Source organism: Sinocyclocheilus anshuiensis, unplaced genomic scaffold (genome assembly GCF_001515605.1).
Source record: "Sinocyclocheilus anshuiensis isolate Anshui unplaced genomic scaffold, SAMN03320099.WGS_v1.1 scaffold583, whole genome shotgun sequence".
Lineage (NCBI taxonomy): Eukaryota > Metazoa > Chordata > Actinopteri > Cypriniformes > Cyprinidae > Sinocyclocheilus > Sinocyclocheilus anshuiensis.
The window spans coordinates 406,770-428,548 of record NW_015551025.1 but is presented as its reverse complement, the minus strand read 5'-3'; the positions used below and the strand labels follow the sequence as shown (position 1 = coordinate 428,548).

Here is a 21,779-nt window from a genome sequence, read left to right as displayed (position 1 = left end):
ATGTGTGCAAAGTCTAATGAAACACTCCTTAACTACTTTGAGCATTCATATATGAGATCAGGCTCTTTCAAGCCACCATCAAAGCTCGCCAGGAACCATTATACTCCATTGACACCTTTCTTAGGTTCTTCATTTCCAGGTCTAATGCCAGGCCACGTTTACAACTGATTTTAATATCCGTCTGTCTCAGGAATCAGATCAAGTGGACAGTACTAGGTCAGATGTGCCTTGTGTTCTCATCAAAGCACTTGAGGTGGTGTTTAGGACCATCACAGCTTTTATAGTGTGCACTGTAACACCAATGTGTCCTTGAAGGATTGTCTGCTTATCTAAAATGTAATCATTTTTATTATATTATATTATATTATAGTATATTGTATTATAGTATATTGTATTGTATTATATTTAAAGTTATTTAAAATTATTTAATATATCGTGAAAATATCAGATTAGAGTAATTTAATATTTTTACAAATTATATTTTAAATGTTAAGAATTACGTATTTTTATTACAAATTATAATTTAAAGTTTAAACGTTAAGAATTGCATTTTCAGTCACTATTTAAGAAAATAATATTTTATATTAATAAAATCTTAATTACATTTATCATATTTTTTTAATAACAAGTTATGTTTTAAATTGTCAGCATTACAGTTTGTGTCAACATTTAGGAAATTAAAATAAAAATCTGAAAATTAATCTAATCTAATATTTTAATAGAATGCAATACATTCTATTAAATTATTAGATGAGATTAAATTGTCATATTTTTTAATTACGAATTAGATTTTACATTTTTAGAATTACAATTTGAGTGAAAAATGTATTTATTTATATTTATTTTATTAAAATATTAGATTAGGGTTTTATGTCTTTTTATTACAAATTATATTTTATATGTTAAGCATTACAGTTTGAATGAAAAATGTAGAAAATTATATTGTATTATATTATTAAAATATTGGAATATTGGATATTTTTTATTGGAAATTATATTTTACATTTTCAGCATTACAATTTGAGTGAAAATGTAAGAAAATTATACTGTATTATATTATTAAAATATTAGATTAGATTAAATTAGATTTTTTTGTTTTTATTACAAGTTTTTTGTTACATTGTCAGCATTTCAATTTGATTGAATATTTGGGAAAATTTACTGAGTTTCATAATGTCTTAGTTTTGAGGAAATCTATATACTTTAATGACAGAAGCATTTGAGCTGCATGATCACCGCAAGTTTGACATAAAGAATGCCACAAATTTGCATGTATTTGATTAGCAACCTACAACTAGTGCAGAATCTTGCAGAACTGGACATGTTGGTTGTGCTGGGATGAGATGATAAACGCATGTCATCTCCATCAGGACTAATAGCAGCCGCTTGGCCCGCTTCAAATCATTTAATGAGATCGAATGGATTTTCTTTGCCTCCCTCATTCATCTGTACTCTAACCAATTACATAAAAAGACTCCCTGAGTTAGCTTTTGCTCTTGAAACCTATTACAGCTACATTCAGGTGTTGAAATCAAGGTTAGGATGCCTCTAGAGCAGCCTTGATGTATTTTGATACACTTGGGTGCTTCCTAAAATGTATCCATGCATTTGAAATTAATTTGAATGAATATTCAGTTCACATTTAGTCCAAATTTACCTGAGCTCCTGCCATCAAATACTGTTGTTGTTAAATCTATGGCGAGTATAGATTTAAGTGTGGATTGTGATTGAAGGCAGGCTGTATCACAGTTGACAGTGGTTTCCATTACTGTCAGCAAGGCAGAAAAACTCTCTTAGGCCCCAATCACACCGAACGCGTTTTTTATTAGGCCTGAAAACGCGAGGCGCACTGCCTTTTTTTGGTGACTTTTAAAAAAGAGCAGTGCGCGAGTGCTCTAAAATCTTTGGTTTTTGCTGTTAAGTAAACTGTCAAAAAAACAGCTCCGGGTAACCTGCGACAGACACCAAAAGTTTCTCCTCCAACATAGCAGTCTCCGTACTTTCTAAGCAACGGGAAACTTTCGTCATCACAACGGAAGGCCCGCCTCTCCATTCATTCGATTGGACAATTGAAAAAATGCGAATGACGTCGGACGCTTATTCTGCTCAGAGTTGCTTTTTTTTCAACTTCAAGCGCTCATAGAGCGCTTCTGCAAAAACGCGAGGCGCACAGGGCGCATCGATTGGACAATTGAAAAAATGCGAATGACGTCGGACGCTTATTCTGCTCAGAGTTGCTTTTTTTTCAACTTCAGGCGCTCATAGAGCGCTTCTGCAAAAACACGAGGCGCACAGGGCGCATAAACAGCGCGCAGAACGCTCACTGCCAACCGAAAAAAATTTTAAAAAGGCGCCTCTCACTGCAAAAAACGCGTTCTGTGTGATCGGGGCCTTAGGCCATTGCAGCATGAGGATTAGAGGTCCTTCAAATGATCAGTCACTCATCTAGTTGCATGGACATGCTAAAAGCATGCTGATAAAGTATGTTATTGAGAGACAAGTCCAAACCCAACATGTTGACAGATATCTGATAGACATGTATAATAAAGAACAGTTGGGACAGGATATGAAGATTTGGAGTACTTTTATCACGTGGCTCTTTTAGAACAGCTCTTCTACCTTTACTGTTCAATTATTCTTGTTTCTTCCATCCTCATCATTGTTGATGGATGAAGTATATTAAAGGTCCCATATTGTCAAAACAAAAACTGAAATTTCCTGGCTTTTTTCACGATAACTGAGGTCTAGGGGCTATTTAACTACCATATAAGTTTCAAAACAGTCAGTCCACAGTAAAATGCACACAGCCTGCATAAAGTAGCTGTGATTTTTCACGAACCGTTGTGACTTCCGTAAAAAGTTGACATCAGAACTACACAGTCACCACCAACTTCAGGTCACCACCCCGAGCACCGCCCATAGTCCCACTCTCCTTTTGCCAAACCCCCAGACAACATCGCGTCCATGCCATTGCTGAGCAACGACAACACGTAAACGTCGAAATGGTTAACTTTAACCACGAAACCAGATCGGCCGACTTGTAACGTTACAATCACACTCAAAGAATGGACGATCTGTCAGGATTGTTACTATGAGGTGGATCACATCTAACCTGTATAATATCTGGCACCCAACATCACAACAAGATGATATTTTAAGCTCCTTATGTAGCCGAACCTGCGCTGGTTTGAATGGGCCGCCTCCAGTTTCCCCTTTGTTTTGCTACCTCCAGCTAGCGCTGTGACGTCGCTGACCCTAGTTACCTGTGGTTGGCCTGGCCGTGCGTCACTCAGAACACAACAGGCCAATCAGAAGAGAGGCTCAAGAATATTAATTAGACAGGCCAAAATCGACCTGTTCTCAGCAGAGCTCCTGAGAGTGGAGCTGTAAAAATATATTGAGATGGTTTTTGGTACTTATACCGCAAATATATATTCTTAAGGACATCAAAACCTAAAATAAAACTCCAGAAAGTTGTACAATATGTGACCTTTAAGTTCTTAACATCAAAAAAACTTCCATCAAAAACTCAGACTTCCTCTCTCCTTTTCCTGTACTTGCCATTTATGACTAAAACATTTATATCAATTTCTTGTTGTAAATGCTAAATAATCTAATATTGTATGTGTGTGTGTGTGTGTGTATTCAGAAGTTGTCTGCAATATTATTATTATTATTAATATTATTAATTTTATATGGGTAAACATATCAGAAACATGGTAAAGAAAACAGTGAGTCTTTAATAATAATAATAATAATAATAATAATAATCAATCAATAAACATTATTATTATCAATATAAATGTCATAATATCAAAATAATAATAACGCTATTATTATCATTATTATTTTAAGTAGATATCTCAGGAACATGGGAAAACAGAGTGAAAAAGAAAACAGTGACAAATTTTCATATGGGTTTATTATTATTATTTTTATTATATTTCAAATTGTAGGAGTAGAGTAACATATAACTGGCCTAATAACAGACATGGACTAAAAGCCTCTAAAAACTCTCATTTTGATTCATGTGGTTTTTTTAAGAGTAAATATATATGTTTTAAATAACTTGATGTGTTTTTAAACCAATATTAGTCGAATGTAGATTATGGCAGGAACATGACATTTCTGAAAAGACTGATATTTTGCTAACCTTTAAACATGGAGGGACTGTGTGAATCACAGGTGGCTTGTCTCAACAATGTCAGCGGAGAGAGAGTGATGAGAGAAGTGTGGAGAAAAACTGAAGGGTTTTGCGTAAGTGTGAGTCCATGTGACCCGTGATGCTGCTTGTGTTACATAGCAGCACAGAATTTTGACAGGTCGTCGTTGCCCACCGTTGTGATTTTAGAGTCATGCCAGAGACCACCACACACTTCCTCTGAGTGTGTCATCATGCACTACAGTCGATTCAGCTTCTCAGTGCACAGACTTTGCATTATAAGTGCATATTAAAGCATATCTGCAGTGTTTTGTATCAAGGTCAAGATTATTTGACTAGGCTTTTGTAAATCATGCCTAGCACACTGCAATAAAGGGTAGGCAGCAGTGAGTGAGTAACAGTTAAGTGCTGGTGTTAAGTGCTCAGCTCCTGCAGTGTTTTAAATGAACAGACATGCTGGATTTATGATGGTCAAGCCCTCACAAGCTAACAACAGTCACAGTGTTGTGCTGACCTGAGCCCACCTGCGGAGCTGATTTTCACAGTCAGGTAGGCGGGTGAGATGATACTCTATTGTCCATCCTAAAGAGTCAAGTCAGAAACTTTACTGCACTTGTAGTTCAGAAAAGTAAAATATGTGCTTTTCTGTTCTTTTCTTACTTTGTTAATAGAGAAAGTAAGAGTGAACAAAAGACAATTGGGAAGCGAGAGCAGGAATGAGATCAGGACATATGATATGACAGGGTGGAATCGAACCTGCATATCCTGTATGAGCACGCGACTGGAGCATGGATGCTAACAATTAGACCCAAAATATATTCTATTCAAGTTTAAAATAATAAATAAAGTCACTTTGTGAGAGTGATAATTACAAGAAATAAAGTCACACTAATGAGAAATAGTTGCAAATGTGAGAAATAAGGTGAAAACTATGAAAAATAAAGTTGAAATTACAAGAAAAAGTCGCAGAAGTTGTAATTGTGAGATATACAATCACATCTGTGGGATATAAAGCCTCGGTTACAACAAAAAAAAAGTTTGTTATTTTTTTCCCCTTTTTTCTTTCTTTTTTTTTACTGAATGTTCACTTGCCTTTAATCATGTTTGAACTTTCTCAGACTATAGTTTTTGCTGTGGTATGTGAAGAAGTACTTAAAGTGTGTGGAAAGCAAAGTCACAATGATATAAAATTAGTGTCATTCATTTTTTTTGTTTGTATGTTCACATTGACGTTAAAATTACATTTTCTGATTTGTGACATTACTTTTTATGTACTGCTAAAACACTGCTGGTCACTTTCAGAAGTTGTAGTGATTCTTTCTTTTCCAAGAAAGAATGTGAAACAAATTGGTTATATAATTTTCATTTTTAAATATTTTAAAATATAATTTAAATTGATTTTTCACACTTTAAGCAATATCGTATCGCATATCGAATATTGCATTTTTTAACAAGGTATCGCATATCGCTTTTTTTTTCCAATATCGCACAGCCCTATAAAACACTAATGTTTGAAGGTTGGGTGTTGGTAAGATTTTTTTTACGTTTCTGAAAGAAGTCTCACTAAGGCTGCATTTATTTGATAAAAAATGCAGTAAAAACAGTAAAATTGTAAAATATTATTACAGTTTAAAATAATTGTTTTCTATTTTAATATATTTTAAAATGTAATTAATTCCTCTGATGAAAATTTCCTTCAGAAATTATTCTAATATGCTGATTTGCTGATCAAGGAATTATTATTATTATTGTTGCTTAATATTTTTGTGGAAACTGTGATACATTTTTTGCACGATTCTATGATGAGTAGAAAGTAAAAAGAAAAAAAATCAGCAATTTATTTGAAATATAAATCTTTTGTGTGTGTGTGTGTTTGTGTGTGTGTGTGTGTGTGTGTTAAAAAGTATTAAAACAGCATGAAAAACATTTTTTTTTAAACTATTAAAACAGTATAAAATAAGATCAAAGTCTGCATGTTGTTTAAAAAATATTTTAAAATATAATTGTTTATTTATAGAACTGTATGTTTATTTGTTTTTCTTTCTTAATGTTTAAAACTAGGGCTGTATTTAGAAAGCAGAATGAACCAGTAATATTATTAAATTTGGTAAATATCTTAAAATATTGTGTTAAACAATATCTCAATTTAACACATTAACTTTGACAGCCCTAAATATGAATTAAGGTTAGCGTTAGGGTTAGTTTTCCACAGACATTTTTTGTGTGAGCAGCAGATTGAATTTTTTTTTTTTACTGAAAATCTCAAATTCGTGTTTTGATTATGTGCAAGCGTGAATACGATTTGATGTTTGGAGCAATGTTAGGGGGGACTACATGATGGCAGACTTTTGATGTCTGAGTGAACTATCCCGTTAACTCAAATCTGTCAGATCAGCACTCTTGTAAAGTTAAGAGAAAAAATGTAAGAGATTCCCTTATGCGAGGCTTTCAAAGCATAGAGAAGGGGCCAGGCATCAAGGGTTTTGAAGTGTTTCTTTTATACTTGCCTTAGCATTTGCTGATGTTGTCCTTCTTACACGAATGCTAATACAGCGCTGAAGCATAACAATGAGTCTCAACAAATGAGTCAGTGCCTCAGAGTCAGTCCGAATTAGAGGAGTGCAACAGATGAATGTATAGCTGCCAGTTTTATCTTCCTCTCTGGAAGGAATCAGGCTGACAAGTCATTTATTTACATGAGAGTTTCCAGTGTACCTTGCCCACTTCCCACCTCTTCTGGGTTGTAAATCAGAGTGCATCTGAAAAGCTGAACAGTCCCAGTGGAACCACATTGATGGTCTAGAAATATAGTCCAGTGTGCATTTGCATTAGTAGGCCTGCCTCTGGTGGGTAATTGATTGACTTTTTTGTTAAAGCCCAATGTATTAATTGCGGCCCTACTGACACACTGACCTTAATGGATGTGGCTGCCGTCACCTCAGGCGTTAAAGCCCTTTCCATCTGGCCCCCAAATAGGCTCGGGACAATCCACGTCATGTGACGTGTCATTCCCTTTAAATTAGCGAAACCATCAATGGAGACATTGTGGCCTTATTTGTTTAAAAGTCAGGGAAGAATTTATTATTGATTCGTTTTGCCTGTCACAAGGTCTCGTGATAATGCGAAATGCTTTTTTTTTTCACTATAGATAAAGATATTGAACTCGCCGTGTACTTTTCCTTTTTAATAAGTGTTCTTATTGTATGTGGCAGTGTAAACTATTAAAAATGAATCGTTATCATCTATCATATCAATTGTGAGTCATTAACTGAAAGGGAGCTGAAATATACATACATACATATAAGATGAAAAACTTAGTTAATAAAAGTGTAATACATTTTATTTATTATTTAAAAAAATTGTTTATTACCAAAATTACCAAAACTTAAATATACATAAATTAAAGCTAAATATAAATATTAGAAAAATGACATACAAATTAATACAACTGACAAAAGCATATAAAATTGTTAAAACTTCACCTGAAATTAAAATGGAAATGTACAATATTAAAATAAATGCTCATTCAAAAATTATTTTCTTACTCTGTAATTTTATCTTTTTTTCCAGTACAAATATCTAGACATTTTAAATCAAGATCGGTAAGCAAAATTACATCAGAAATTTAGTTTTGTTTTCTGAAAAAATCTATCAAAATGTATTGTTTTTCCTTTTAATTACGTTTATTTTTACCCTATTGGCAGAGATTGTTTCTTGTTTTAAGCATAAACTCACTTAATTTTGATACATTTATTTTCAAAAAACAAGTCTTAATATCTTAAGTCATTTTGCTTTTCAGGTAAATGTATATTGATGTAAGAAAGTTCAGATATTTGTACTGGAAAGTTATTTGTGCTGGAAAGTATGAAAGTTACTTTTGTACACTGTAAAATGATTTTTCAAAGTAGTAAATAAAACAAAAGATAATTGCTGCACATTTAACAATAGTGTATTTTACTATTTCAGTTGTTCTACCTCAAAATGTTATGTTTAATTCAATGTGTTACTTGCCATTTCTTTGTAATTATGAAATTTACTATTAACTTCTGAGTGAAAAGAATTTTCTGTGCTGAATGTTTTGCAGTGTATATAAATACATACTAAAATAACACTGGTATGTGGCACACACTGTAGTGTCACATTCATAAGTGCTGTTTAATGGCCAATGGTACAGTCTGGCAGTAACAGACAGTAGAGGGGCCGTATTAACACATCTCTTGGGACGTTTCCACAGATGGTCCTTTTGGATTCTTTTTATGTAAATAACAGCACTGTGCAGTTGGACACAATGACACACACACACCTCCCCCTACGGCTGTCAGTGCGATCTGCAGTCACTTCCATTATTTACCATGTGAATATTTCATGGTGACATCAGTGTTCTGGACGGCCCATGCTGCCAGAGGGGCCCCGCTTAATGAGGCACAATGCCCCTCTCAGCTGGTTGCCTCACAGCCTGGATAAATCTCATGTCTTCTTTTTTTCTTCTTTATGTCCCACCACGGCGTCTTTCTCTCGGCTCCTTTTTGGCGATGTTGTAAGCAGTTCACAGCTAGGGTACATAATTAACCTTCATCCTAGTTAAAAAAAGGGCAAAGAGCCCAGATTAGGGCACTCCGCCAGTCAGACAGAAAGTCGATGTTTAGTGGTGCTTGCTAAGGTGTGACTCACTACTACTGGTGTGCAGACTTAAAGTGAGGGATTTGAACAAACCACTAATCCTGAGCATTAGACTTAAGTGAGTAATCATGCACCGTTTGTGCCACAGACATGAATAGCACCCATTTTTGTCCCATTGATTTAATTTAGTCAAATATACCTTAAAATGTGCAATTTATGCATGTAATAATAAGCCTCTTCTATTATGAGCATGTTTTTAATTTATGTATTAAAATTCATTCAGATATATATTATTGAGGTGTAAAATAAAATGTTGGCATGATTCAACTGTCTTGGTATCATAATGAAGAAAAAAGTTATTGACATTTTTAGAAAGAAAGAAGTTTGGCATAATGTTTTATTATTATTATTTAGTACGTATATATATAGAGATATACATATACATATATATATATATATATATATATATATATATATATGAACAGAGTGTGGTGTGACCAGCCATTGTTATTTAGATATTATTTATGTACTATTTATTAATATTTTGAATTTGCTTTTGTTTATTATCTTTCATTTTTCATTTTAATTTTATTTAAAGTTTTAGTAATTTTTGTTATGGGATTTTATCATTCTTAAATATAATTCTTACTCTTTTTCGTTTTACTTTTTATGTCTGTTTAAACTTAATTTTTTAATGTTCTATTATTTTTATTTTGTATCTCTATCTGAACTATTTTTTTTTTCTATTTAAACTTTTAAAGTTAAACTTTTTTCAGTTTGTTGCCAAGGCAACATTTCTAATTTCCATTAAAGTTTTTATCTAATATTTATATTTTATTTCAGCTTTAATTTAATGAGAATTCTTTTTAATACTTTTAGTTTTCGTTAACAATAACAACACTGTAACCATGTAGAAAAAACAAGCAGGAAATGACATAGAAAGAAAAGTTTCTTAAATATCAGACAATTTGACCTTTTTATGACTAGGCAAGGTTAGTTCAGGTTGGGAAATGCCATGTGTGACAAAAAAATTAATAAATAAAAATATATGTTTTAAAACCTTTTTGAAAATGATGATAAAGATGCATACACTCATGTATTCAAAGAAAATATTATTACTTTTTACTTGATGATTAGACTCACCACTCATGTTTTCTTCAGAAAATCTAGTTTCCTCTTGCAAATTTTCAGATGCTTTTACTCTGACTCTGCTGTTTATAACAACCCTGAACTGAATCAGTTATTTGTATCTGATTTGTTCTGTGCTGCTCAGTGAAGCTGTAAATACAACTTTCTTTTCTTCTGCTTGCAGTGAGGGGGTCTTCAAGTGCCCAGAGGACCAGCTCCCACTGGATTACGCCAAGGTAATAATGCACTAATCTCTCATCCATTCTGTTGTAGACCAGATTACAGATCAATCTCCCACAGTTATTTACATCCCAGTGGAGTTACAGGGGCCTCGCACTGTGCCTTTATTCGCAGTACAACTTTTCTCGAGTGGCTCTGCGAGAGTGAACGAAATGCTAATGTGTCAACAATAGCAGGCTATGTTTGTGATTCACTGACTGTCCCGGGCGCTCGCCCCTCGTCCACGCTTTTCAAAACACCCGAGTAATCACACTAATGAACTACCACAGGCCACTCATTTCCCTGGGACTGTCGAAAGGATGGAGGAAGGAAGGAAGAAAGAGACGGAGATGACACATAGATTAGTTCAGAATATGACAGAATATATTTAATGCTGCTTTAATGCGGCAGTGTGGTCTTTCTGCACCACTAAAAGGAACATTTATAAATATATAAATAATACAAGTATATATCTAAACATTATTCCTTTTAACTCAATTTATACCAGAAATTATTTAGCAATATTTATATTATTTAAACTGCCATTAATACAGTAATTTACCTGCCAAATGGTACATAATGGGACATTAAATGTGCATAAAGTAAAATATGAAATGTCCATAAATCTATAAAATGTATTCTGAACTGAAACAAACAGAAAAAATAAAGATCTAAAAATATAAAAAGTGTGTGTGTGTTATTATATATATATATATATATATAAGTAAACTATATAATTATTATTATTATTTAAATTGCTATTAATACAGTAATTTAAATAATAAAAGTATATATCTTAAGAGTCCTAAGTTGTTTAGAAATAGTTTTGCCTTGAACTCATGTAAAATCGTTTAGCATAATTATTAATATTAAATTGCTTAATACAGTAATTTACATGGCAAGTAGTACATCATGGGACATCAAATGTGCGTAAAGTAAAAAATAAAGTGTCTATAAAGTTCCTGAACTGAAAAGAACAGGGAAAAAATGTTTGTGTGTGTGTGTGTGTGTGTGTGTGTGTGTGTGTGTGTGTATACACAAACACACACACACACACACACACCTGGTTGAGAATCACTGAAGTATGGCAAAAATGTGTTTAGTTTATAAAAGAGCATTTAAAAGTGATTAAGGGTTACACTCTTCATGAAGGTGTTAAATATTAATACAGTAGCCTCCTCCTCCGCCTCGCAAAATATTTCAGTTAGGCAATTATACTCTGCGGTTTAGCTAATCTGCACCATGCCACATTAAAGAAGGAATTTCACCAAATCTTTAATTAAAGTATTGGCTAATTTTTCATCTTGCTCTTTAGTTCATTAATCAGGTTGAGCTGGGAAAAATGCCATAAGTGTCGGCGTTTATTAAAGAGTCATTTTTCTCACTGCCCTAGAGAGTGAGATTATGAAACCTCTGAGCGCTCAGAAGACGATGAGCATACTTTCAGTTTAACAAGAGTTAAACTGTTCAAGCTACTCTAAATTAGTGATTTTTTTTTTTAAATGGTGGGATGAGACCTAAAAATGATCTGAAAGTAATAGAATGCAACTATGTAATCATACATAATTGTACAGAAAACGAAATATTATGTGTTCATTCAAACTATTATTTTTTTGGCATAAAATCATCTCCCAATTATCCAAATTTCTGTTCTAACATCTGAGTCATCTTCTCCTGCAGTGTGTTTGACACGCTTCTGTACGAGCACATGCACAAAGTTAAACCTGTTCTGTGTTGGAAAGAGCTTTAGCGCACTAATCTGTTGAAACTGTGATTTGCATGAAGTCGGTGGGATAACTCTACTCATCCTGGAAATCCTGGAGTGCCGCAGGAGGAGCTCTGATGCTCATGAGTCCAGAAAACACAATTATTGCACAAGCAGTCATTTTTAAGGATCTGACAGCCGCCCACAGATTACCCATCCACCTCTGCAGGGCTGCTGTTCAGTAACTGTCTTTGCCTGTTTGAGACATCTCATGTCTCATTTAGTATATACACCTTCTCTGTCAGAATTATAGTTCAAAAGTTTGGGGGTTAGCACGATTTCTATTTTGAAAGAAATTCATACTTTTATGCAGAAAGTATGCATTAAAATTGATCAAAAGTGACAGTAGAGACATTTATAATGTTGCAAAAGATTTCTGTTTAAAATAAATGTGGTTCTTTTGAGCTTTCTATTTCTCAAAGAATCCTGATGCATCACAGTTTCCACAAAAAATATGAAGCAGCACAACTGTTTTCAATATCGATGATTATAAGAAATGTTTCTTGAGCAGCAAATCAGCATATTAGAATGATTTCTGAAGGACACTGAAGACTGGAGTAATGATGCTGAAAATTGAGTTTTACCATAACAGGAATAATATAAAAAATTATTATGAATTATTATTATAATATCACCACTTATAAGAAAACTGACGCAAAATAGAATAGAATACAAAATAAAATAGAATACAATTTTTTTTTTTTTTACATTTTATTATTACAATATTGTGTTTGCATTTAGGTGTTTCCATGCAGAATTTATATGCAACATTCCAAAATGTGACCCTGGACCACAAAACCAGTCATAAGGGTCAATTTTTCGAAATTGAGATTTATACATCATTTATACAAATAAGCTTTCCATTGATGTATGGTTTGTTTAGATAGGACAAAATTAGGCCGAGATACAACTATTTGAAAATCTGGAATCTGACGGTGCACAAAAATCTAAATATTGAGAAAATCGCCTTTAAAGTTGTCCAAATGAAGTTCTTAGCAATGCATATTACTAATAAAAAAATAAGTTTTAATATGTTTACAGTAGGAGATTTATAAAATATCTTCATGGAACATTATCTTTACTTAATATCCTAATGATTTTTGGCATAAAAGAAAAATCAATAATTTTGACCCATACAATTTATTTTTGGCTATTGCTACAAATATACCCCAGCGACTTAAGACAGGTTTTGTGGTCCAGGGTCACAAATGTGCATAAAAATATGTGTATTTGGAACCCCATTATTAACAATGATTAACAGTGGCAAAGCTGATCAGCATGAGTTGTTGTTCTTGTTATTGTTGAAGTGCAGTCACTGATCTGCCGCTGATAAAGTTGGACATTGCAGTCAAGTAGGGACGCCAACTTGCAACCATCCAATTTTATACTGAAGACTCGCCTGCTTAAACGTGATGTTGTATTTTCCAATACAAATCTTCCATAAATGTTCAGCCGTCGTGTGTAAGGCAGGATGGCACAGTTGGGCGAGTTTATCCTAGTGTGCCAGAAAATCTGTCAATGAAAATTAATTTGTATGTGTGTGATTGGGAGGGCGAGGGGGACAGCTCCATATGGGACTACATGGGTGGCGAACGGCCGTGTCTGCAGTGCTGTCATAACACTGCAGATCTGTGTGTACAGTATGTAAATCTTGCAGGCAGGGGATTTGGGCTGATTGGATGGAGGAGCGTCTCATCCTTCATCGACTTTATGGATGAAGGGACGATGCAGTAGCCTCTGGATCTATCGTACACACACAGACTCACGTGTACGCACTCGTTTCACGGGGCTCTATTTGAGATCATCCATCACCGTGCAATTGAATTTGATTGTGCAGCAGTGTATTTGTGTTTTGAACAAAACATTTTTTTCCCAGTCTTTCAAAAATGTATTTTACAGTTTTTTCACGGTTTTGCTTTTTTTTTTTTAACTAACAATATAAAAAGCATTAACATGCAACTGACTATGAATTACTGCATTTTAAACTTAGACATTTTTTAACTAAATTTGTTGGTCAATTTATAGGCTATATGTCAGATGGTCAACTTTCTATGTAAATTACGCTGATTATAGATGATTACATATTAAATTTAATTTAAAAGAGATGTTTGTGTACATTTTCTATTGATTATGGCTGCAGTGGTTCATCAAATTGTGATTAACTGATGGTATTATAACATTATAACCAGGTGTACATGTTGAATTTAGATGTTTTAGAGACAATTCAGGTATGTGGATTGCAGTATAGTACTTAGAACCAACCATATCAGGAATTGCATTGTGAAAACTACATTCATCACAGGTTTTGTGGGTGTGTTTGCATCATTACCTAATTTGCATAATTTTTAATACTGAATCAGGTGCTAAAGCAATTGAAACAATTCATTATTTGTAAATTTCCCCCACCGTGTCGGTATTGAACATGAAAATGTATCTAACTTAAAAAATATACATTATTACTATTATTATTAATTTGCATTTTGGTTTATGTGCAGAATTTCTATGTAATACCCCAAAATCTGCATAAAAATATATGTATTTGGAACACTATACTACTATTGACAACTGTCAGTATTGACTCAAATTGTCTGTCAGAATTGCAAGAGATCACTGAAAATGATGCAATTAAACATTTTGGTGTGAAATGTTATGAAAAACTCAATCAAGTTACACAATTATTATGTTTTATGGTCAATCATTGCTGTCATTTCCAAGTACTTGAATACTCACATCCATCTTTATGAATGACGTGATTTTTCAGTAATTATATCACCAGACAATCCCCTTTTAGCGTGGGAGAAACCATAAGCGTATACTGTGTCTGAGTTAATTAGTGAACGTTTAAATCCAGACCTCTGTCCTGTCCTTGAGTGGTTAATATATGAGTGTGTTTGAAGAGAGGAGACAACGTTGATTAATGTGTCCTTGGTGTTATGGTGTGTTATAGATCTATCCTGACCCTGAGCTGGAGCAGCAGATACTGGCGCTGCCCATCCGCTGTATTCACAGTGAAGAGGGCTGCCGCTGGACCGGCCAGATGAAACAGCTACAGGTAATGATGCTTTCAGCTTTTATAATTTTTCTGATGCTTTTTAAAAATAGTAGACTCCCAATGTAGCTATAGCAGTATTGTCTGCTAGCTAGCATGGTTGTCTCTCTGTGTGATTTGTTTGAATGTGTTATAGTTGTGTTAAAGGGATAGTTCACCCAAAAATTAAAATTCTGTCATTTACTCTCCCTCATGTCGTTCCAAAACCTATATGACTTACTTTCTTCTGTTGAGCACAAAAGACGATATTTTGAAGAATGCTGGTAACCAGACAGTTGACGGTAGCCATTGACTTCCACAGTATGGAAGAAATACTATGGAAGTCAATGGGTACCGGCAACTGTTTTGGGTGAACTAGGTCAATCTGGCCTAGAACGGGAACTATGTTACCATAAATATATACTACAAAGCGTACTTGTCTGTTTCTTTCCCAGAGCCACTTCTCAACCTGCGCCTTCAATGTGATTCCCTGCCCCAACCGCTGCTCCGTCAAGCTGACGCGCAGAGACCTGCCCGAGCACCTGCAGCACGACTGTCCCAAACGCAAGGTCAAGTGCGAGTTCTGTGGGAGCGAGTTCACAGGAGAGGCCTATGAGGTACTGCGGCCAAATCACGTCTAAGACAGGTTGTTATAGAGCGCTGCAGGAATGAGTCTTTAAATCACAAAACAAATTAGCATTGAAGTCAATGGGGTTTTGGTTAAATGCTGAAATAAGGTGTTCAACACAAGCTCAAGATATGTGAAATTTGAAGCTTTTATGTGTCTTGAAAAAGACACTTTCTAATTTGCTAACAAGTGGCTAAATGGGACAACAGAGGCTGTCACAACTAGATTCATTATGTTTATACTCGTGCACTTGCAAACTATTCTAACTGAAACTTTCCATCTTGTAGATTTTAAATAAAATCTGAAAGTTTGTTGGAAGCCTTCACGGCCTAACTTTAGCTTTCACCTTGTGATTTTATTTAGGTGCTTATAAAAGTTGTATTAATTTCTGAAGATTGTCTTGATGAACAAAATGTGTAAGAATCATAAACTTTTGTTGGACACAAGAGATTATTTTCTGCCAATGGAAAAGTCTAATTGGCTTTTTGTTGAGGGAACCTGTTAGCGTCATCCTGCAGCACTCTATTTTTTGGAATATTAGCCTTTTGGATGCATTAGCATATTAGCAAAGAAGTATTAGCTTTCTTATTTGATTATTGTCGGTTTGTGCTCTATAATAAGGATTTCTACACAAAGAAAGAGGCTTGTGTGCTTCTCCATGTGGTGTAATTCTGAAATGTGTGAATTCGTTATTAGCAAATTGGCAGCTTGATCTTGTAGTAGCACAAGAACGGCGGTCGTTTGCTAATATAGTGGCACTTCTATATTTATAATATAAACCTCCCAATGTATAAAAGAGACGATTAAGCCTTGTTATTGCATTTTATGGGAATCTTTCTTTTGTGTTTTGTGGGTAGGCTGCAAAATTGCACTAAATTGTTGCAGTTTATGATTAAAGAACCATTTTATTAGGAATTTTCTGCTTTATAGCAAGTGGTCTTTTTACGTCATGAAAGTGCTTGCGAGGCAAATATGATATTACACAAACATTCTAGTTACAGCTGGAATACAGTACATGACTTTTGCCCTAATTTGCAGTCTGGGCGAGTTGACGCTTGTTGCCAACAATCAGAGCCAGTCTGCAGATTTTGGGCAGTCAGAATTGACAGATTTAATAGAAAATCGCATAGTAAATGATGGTCACAGACTCCAATTTTTTTTTTCTTTAACCTTCAGACTTTGATTACGTCCAGTCAGAAGATTCCAGTAAACAGTTCTTAAAAGAATCATTTTTCTTAGTGTGAAGAACTTTTTAATAATCTAAAGGACATTTTTCCACTATAAAGAATCTTTTGCACAATGAAGAGATTCCATGAATATTTAAGGGTTCTTCATAGAGGCATAGATGCCGATAATTTTACCATCTATAGCCCCCTCTACACTGTAAAGGCTGTGTCAGGATGATGGCTGATGATTCAGTCGACAAAAAAAAAAAAGATTTGGACAACAACAACAAAGCAAATCTGATGCTGCCAATTCAGTTATGCAGAACCTAAACTATAATGCTGTTCTTTTCCACCAGTAGTTTTATCTTCAGGAAATGCAAATCTAGTTTCTTTCCTCTGACATCTCCATCTCCTTTCGTGTCCCTCAGAACCACCAGGGCATCTGTCCGCAGGAGAGCGTGTACTGCGAGAACAAGTGTGGCGCAAGAATGATGAGGAGACTATTATCCCAGCACACCATGACAGAATGCCCCAAACGCACGCAACCCTGCAAGTACTGTGGCAAAGAGTTTGTCTACGACACCATCCAGGTGAGTGACACGGCACAGCAAACCTCTACACCCAAATCATTCAGCGCTCTGACTTCAGCTTTGGCCCTGCATCTGTACGACAGAAAAATGGATGCAAATAGTGTTGGTTGTTGACCTTTCTATGCGCACGTCCAGAGTGTGAATGGAACAGTAGCCGCTCAGTGGTGAATTAAAGGGGTTTTGAGGCTGCAAAGGGTGGGATGGCAGTGGGCCTGTGACTACATAAACACTGGCTTTCATACTAAAGTCTGGGTTTGGTGCCAACCACAGCTTGGGCTAGCCTAGCTTCTTTTTATAACACCTGCGTTCACACACATAGAGGTATACATCCTGAAAACACTGTGAGATTCAGCTGCCTGGCTAATGGACACACCAGCTCTGTTCCGAAGCCTAGTGCGCTGCCTCGCTACATCTGTCATGGAACCTCATAAGTGACCAATTTGAAGCGCTCTGCAAGAGAGACTAGACTTGTTGTTTATTTCAGTGGATTCTGATGTTAGTATGTCTCTAAGCTAACAGATTGATAGCCTACTAATGCAGAAAACACTAATATTTTGCTAAATAAGCTATTTTTAATTACACTGAATAGGGCTGCAAGATTAATCCAAATAAAACCATGATTGCAATGTGCCTTAGTGTGATTATTAGATCTCAACTGTTGCGATTTATTTAAATAAATCAGAGTGAAACACATGCTCATGTGCTGTGTTTTCAGTGTCTCAGCGCAGCTCGGTTCACAGTAAATGCTGCTTATTTATTTATTTTGACAAAATAAAAGCTCAATGGTTTAACGTTTGAAAATGCAGAAATGAAGAGAGCCATAAAATATTACTGTTGTAATTTTGGAGTTGTACTGTAAAATAAAATAATAATTATTATTATTATTAAATTCATTTTCTTAAGTATTTTTAGATTTTACAGTGAAATATTATAATAGTTTATTAATAAATTAGTTACTGTTTTTTGTTTAGTAATATTATATTATATTATTACAACATTTTGATCCAAATTGGAGCTGGAGTTTTTTTTTTTTTTCACAATCAAAATTTTTTTCTGAAAAGTGTAGTTCGCAATTGCGAAAACACACGTTTCCCCAAATTGTGCAGCCTTAACAGTGAACTGAATTCATTGACATGCTTCAGTATTAAATTCAAAATATTTTGTTTGCATTTATCATTTATTTTTACATTTCTTTATTTTAATTAATTATGAGCACAATGCATTTCTTTGTATGCATACAATAGCCTTACAATTGGGTAAAACGAGGGATCTTAAGAGGGAGCATAATTAAGTGGCCTACCTTTGAACAGCCTTCGTGTTGTGAACGCCTATGATACCTTAAAATACTGTCTTCGTAGGCACCCGTAGGTTTTGAAACTGGTTTAATTTCCTCATACAGAGGATTCACATTTTGTGTGCTTTTTGATGCATCATTTCCTATATTATGACTAATATTTGACCTACGCTTTAATCCAAAGCCTAAATATTTATCAGTATGTGTTTCCTGGGAACTGAACCCATGACTTTGGTGTTGCTAGTGTCACGCTCCAGCAGTTGAGCTACAGGAACACGAGCGCAGCGATTCTTATAGATGATCTCATGATGATTTCATGAATCCATGCATATTTTAGTTCTCACGCCTTGATGCTCAAGCTGTTACTGCTCAAGAAATCACAGCTCAACCTACAGATTCACGTCAATGCTGACTGTTGCCTTTCATCCCCCAGAACCACCAGTACCACTGCCCTCGCTTTCCCGTGCAGTGTCCTAATCAATGCGGCACCCCGAACATCGCACGTGAGGATCTGGCCAACCACCTGAAGGAGAGCTGTGGCAGTGCACTGGTCCTTTGCCCCTTCAAGGAGGCTGGCTGCAAACACAGAGTGAGTCCTGTTCTGTACTTCACTGAATTCCCCTGCTCCCGATGCAGTTTTCCTTCCTCCACACCTGTAAAAATTGTGTCTGTGTCAGTAAAACATTTCTTTGAAGCTTATAGTAGAAAACAATTTTTAAGGATAGGATGTCTGCTATGAGATTTCATCTTTTCTAGTTTTTGAGATCAAGGGAGTTTGGGGAAATAAGTTTTATGCATTTTGCAGGCAGCACTGTCAACAACTTTATGTGACATGTTTCCGGTCTCTTGTCTTCTTTACTTGCAGTGTATAGACCTGAGAGTTTAGAGGAATAGCAGTGCTACTTAAAAATGGAAATGTTTTATATTTTTAAATGTTGCATTTCAAAATTATTTATCAATTTATTTATTCTTAAATTATCTACGTTACATTTTTAAACATGAATTTAAAACAGTTTTAAATATGTCTGTTTATTTGTCAGTTTAAAAAAGTATTTATTTACATTTATATTTTTGAATTATTACACTGATACATTGATTTGTGTCAAATTATGATTTGTCGATAGTTATGCTAATAGCATCATGCAGATAAAAAACGGCAAGCAAATTCACACTATGCTTCTGTGCTCTGGTTTACAGTGCCCAAAGATGGCAGTTGGACGACACCTGGAAGAGAGCACAAAGTCCCACCTGACCATGATGTGTAATCTGGTGGGACGGCAGCGGCAGCAAATCATGGAGCTGAGGCGTGAAATGGAAGAGCTGTCGGTGAGTCACGACGGCGTTCTCATCTGGAAACTGACCGACTACTCGCGCAAGCTGCAGGAGGCCAAACTCCGCAACAACCACGAGTTCTTCAGCCCGCCCTTCTACACACACCGCTACGGCTACAAGCTCCAGGTGTCCGCCTTCCTGAACGGCAACGGCAGCGGCGAAGGCTCGCATCTGTCCATCTACATCCGCGTGCTGCCCGGCGAGTACGACAGCCTGCTGGAGTGGCCCTTCTCCTACAAGGTCACCTTCTCCATTTTGGACCAGAGCGACCCATCACTGTCCAAACCTCAGCATATCACGGAGACCTTCAACCCTGATCCCAACTGGAAGAACTTCCAGAAACCGTGCAGCAGCAACTCGCTGGACGAGAGCACGCTGGGCTTCGGCTACCCCAAGTTCATCTCGCACGAGGAGATCAAGAAGAGGAACTATATCCGCGACAACTCCATCTTCCTCAAAGCTTCCATAGAGATCCCGCAAAAAATCATGGCCTGAGGCTGTTCGAGTGACGATTTGTCTTGACGTACGTCTTTGTGGACCCTTCTTCCTGTCAGAAACTCTGCCGAAAGACTCAGAGCTCATCTGTCTGGTTATTCGACTGGGGTCCGTATCTCCACGTAGAAGTGTTTCGCAAAGTCATCACTTTTGGATTTGCTTTCCAACACTCTCTTCCTCAATCTACAGCAATGCCTTCGGACATTCAGTAGTGCCTAGAACATTTACTTTCATTTAAATGTTATTTTTAAAGCGTGATTTATGTTATTTCTCTCACAGATGTCAAGTAAACGATTGATGCGGATTGTGAAAGGCTATTCGTAAGCTTTGCACTTTGAGAATGTTCTTCGGAGCTCTGCGATACAACGGCAGGCATTCGGCGTACACACACTAACCCTCTTTTCACCCTTTTGTGTACACATTTTCGCCCGGCATCGGTCCTTGAAAAGAAACTCAACAGAACTTTGTCCAGTTTAACTCGTTTTACGTAAACGAACTACAACGGCTGTGAACTAAATGTAGCTTAACTCACTCTAGCGGTTCGAGACTTGTTCGGTGCATTGTAGTACTTGATAAGTTATATTTTTCAACATTAGGACTGATTCCGAGGTGCTAAAGCTTTTTTGTTACTGTACGATGGAAAACGAGACGTTTTTGAAGCTCATGCATTCCAGTTCGGATCGAAAGCCATGCGAGAGGTTGTTTACAATCAATCTGTGGGTGTTGGTGAGGATCTACGACACGGACCAGGTTTTTGTACTGTAACCTGTATTCTTAACCAGCATGTGAGGGCTTGTTTTGTTGAGACGGACGGATGAGCGAAAGGAACCAAATTTCTTTAATATGTGAAAAAATAAATGTGAGCTACCTGTTTGTGTCATAAACGGAGGGTGATTTCGAATGTGAACTCTGGACTCATGCTCAGTTGATTCTTTCTGTTATTTGTCTTACTCTGGCAGATGATGAATAGAAAGGTGCGGGCACTTGCAACGGCCGCCCTAAAGCGCGTCGAGTGCGAGGGCGTCGTATATGAGCGGTGCTGGTAGCCATGGTTACCCATGCCTGTTTGAGCAGCATGTGAACGAGAAGAGAGTTCTTCCATGTGCCTGAGGAAGATGAGCCTTGTGCAATATGGCTGCCATTGCTCCATACAGACCAGTGGAGGACTTTGTTGATACTTATTATATATGTGAATACTAATAAAAAAAATGCAAAAGCACATTCTTCTTCACATTTAATCTTGCAACGATACCAGCTAATATTTTGCAATGATTTTAAGAAAACCTGGGGAAAAAAAAGAAAATACATTTTTTGCTAAGATTCTGTATTTTACAAAGTACTTCAGATGTTTT

At 35.8% G+C, this 21,779-nt stretch overlaps 1 protein-coding gene across 1 annotated transcript in view; it reads left to right on the top strand.

Annotated features, from left to right (window-relative positions):
• Nucleotides 1-21,468, top strand: part of LOC107661115 (TNF receptor-associated factor 4-like) — a 42,451-nt gene extending 20,983 nt beyond the window's left edge. The window contains exons 2-7 of the mRNA XM_016450588.1: nucleotides 10,095-10,146; nucleotides 14,842-14,946; nucleotides 15,378-15,539; nucleotides 17,145-17,306; nucleotides 19,034-19,189; nucleotides 19,798-21,468. Coding sequence (XP_016306074.1) covers nucleotides 10,095-10,146; nucleotides 14,842-14,946; nucleotides 15,378-15,539; nucleotides 17,145-17,306; nucleotides 19,034-19,189; nucleotides 19,798-20,427 — 1,267 coding nt within the window. The 3' untranslated portion in view covers nucleotides 20,428-21,468. The remainder of the gene's footprint in view (nucleotides 1-10,094; nucleotides 10,147-14,841; nucleotides 14,947-15,377; nucleotides 15,540-17,144; nucleotides 17,307-19,033; nucleotides 19,190-19,797) is intronic.
• Nucleotides 21,469-21,779: the final 311 nt, after the last annotated feature.